This window comes from Athene cunicularia (genome assembly GCF_003259725.1).
Source record: "Athene cunicularia isolate RWA chromosome 25 unlocalized genomic scaffold, athCun1 chr25_part1, whole genome shotgun sequence".
Lineage (NCBI taxonomy): Eukaryota > Metazoa > Chordata > Aves > Strigiformes > Strigidae > Athene > Athene cunicularia.
Genome location: NW_020799134.1, coordinates 191,182 through 193,368, shown reverse-complemented (window position 1 = coordinate 193,368; position 2,187 = coordinate 191,182). Strand labels below are relative to the sequence as shown.

Genomic DNA, 2,187 nt, shown 5'->3' with positions numbered 1-2,187 from the left:
TTTTTTTTTTTTTTTTTTTTTTTTTTAATGTCCCTAAGGAAAAACTTGGTACTTTCAGAGTGCAGTCAAGCTCATTCAGAGGTAGGTGTTTAAATAAGTCATGTGAAATGCCTGTTTCTGTGCACCAGTTGTGATGTAAAGGTGTTACAGTTATTTTGTTGAGCTTTTTACGTCTGTTAATACTCAGCATCAGATGCTCTCGTCAGAAAAACCCTGAAGCCACTGAATATGAAAACGATTGTCCCTGCAGAGTCTCTTCTTCCTAACAGTGCTGAGAGAAAGGTGTCTTAACCCAAAGACAGAGGCTCCTGCATGAATGACCCACCGAAAACTGGGCAGCCATCACTTCTTAGTGAAATGAACTTTTTGTTCTAGCTGTGTGTTGGATGCAAAGACGATCATTCTGGCAGGAAAGGAAGGAGAAGATTTTGGTCCCTTTTTATCCCTTTGGAAATGAAATCTTGCCGATTTGTGAAGGAAAAACTTTTGGAAAACAAATCTGAACGTCTCCGATCTTCTCCAATGTTTTCATGAAAACAAATACGAATATTACTGAGCAACCTGATCTAGTTGATGTCCCTGCTCACTGCAGGGTGGTTGGACTTGATGAGCTTTAAAGATTCCTTCTAACCCAAACCACTCTATGATTCTTTGATAATATTATCTAGAGCTTAAAATGCCTTTTATGTTGGATACCATGTAGCTATATACAGTTAATTGATAAATAAAAAATTGCACTTTTTTTTTTTTTTTTTATAACGATACCAATGCCCACAGATACATTTTTAAGGCTGAACAAGCTCCAAGGACACAACTAAATAATTTTTAGCAGACTCATCAAGAAAGAACCCCATTAATATTTTTAGAAGCTGCAGAGTATCTTGCTGTTAAACCCCAGTTGATTTTAAAGCAACGTTTTCCTCAATATAATTATACTGAGGTGAACGGGACTTACCAGCTGTCCTGGAAGAAGTCAAGAGAAATGGCCGGAGGAGCCCTGAATCCTCTGAGTTTTATATGCTTTCTTGAACTTCCAGGAAGATGAGACAACCTTTTCGCATGAGGTCTTAATTACTTTCCAAACAATTTTTCCCGCATGTGTAACACTTCTAATTACTGTAATTATTTTAACATTGTTTACCGGCATTATTCAATTTTCTACGGTACATACTGTTACACGCTGTGGGATTCCCTTTGTTTTGTTTGGTTTGTGTTTTGTTTTGTTTTGTTTTTATGGTCTAAATTACTTGCCGATGTGATTCTACCGCTTCTGTCTGTGTTAACATGGGGGTGCCGCTTGCAGCAGTTTGTTCAGCTTTGACTTAAATATCGGCCACGTGAGCAGTGGCTTGCAGACAGCAATATTGCAGCTATATCGGTTATATCTGTTGCTAGGTGCGGGATTTTAATCCGTTCCCCTAAATCCACCGTAGCATTCAGTTGGAGGCACCACGGGGTTCATCCCTGTAAGTGGTTTTGAGGAGAGAGGAGTGGAGGGTGGAATTTTGCAGGCTGCATGTACCCCGGTTTTGTCCCCAGTGGAACTGATTTGGTTATTTGTGTCCTGTCCTTTGTTTCACTGCTGTCACAGCTTTGGCTGGAGGATGTTGTTCTGCTTGGGGCATCCCCACTCATACTCTAGGTACCTACCAGCTGCCAAGTGTCTGGCTCCAATCACCATGCAGGATCAGAAGGCTGCGAAATACAACCGCTGAAGGATGCCTGCTTAAGGAAGAGAAGACTGGAAAGAGATAAGGCAATCATTTCTGCAGATAAAAGGTAGATGCCAAGTTGATTTATCTGTCATTTATACCTGCTGAGGACGAGAGTAGTCACGGGCTAAAAGTGCATCAGGGGAGACTTAACTATGGGGAAAAGTTTTTAATCGCTTGGCTACTGACGTACAGGAGTTGGTGCGTTTTGTGGAGCCTCACTGATTTCCCAAGGATTTAGGAGGATTCTCCGAGATGAGAGTCATGTTTTCAACTCTCGCAGGGTTAGCCAAAGCCTTTTGACCCATTTCAAAATGTTTGCTTTTGAATGCAAAACAGAAACGCGCTGTTTCACGAAAGGGCAAAACGCTTTGAGGTGTCAAGACTCGAAAAAAAAAAAAAAATCCTGTTCATGAGAACAACTAAGATGTTTCCATAAAAAAAAAAAAAAAAAAAAAAAAAAAAAAAAAAAAAA

The 2,187-nt window shown here is 40.1% G+C and overlaps 1 protein-coding gene across 2 annotated transcripts in view; it reads right to left on the bottom strand.

Moving 5' to 3' along the window:
- Nucleotides 1-2,187, bottom strand: part of LOC113488703 — an 11,393-nt gene that overhangs the window by 827 nt on the left and 8,379 nt on the right. The window contains exon 2 of one of the 2 annotated variants that reach the window (XR_003399965.1): nucleotides 1,590-1,756. Coding sequence is in view for 1 of the 2 variants with exons in the window: in XM_026863995.1 (XP_026719796.1) it covers nucleotides 1,675-1,756 (82 nt within the window). In the remaining variant the exon portion in view is untranslated. Of the gene's footprint in view, nucleotides 1-1,224; nucleotides 1,757-2,187 lie in introns of those variants that run through there. The other variant, XM_026863995.1, reaches the window with a different exon arrangement.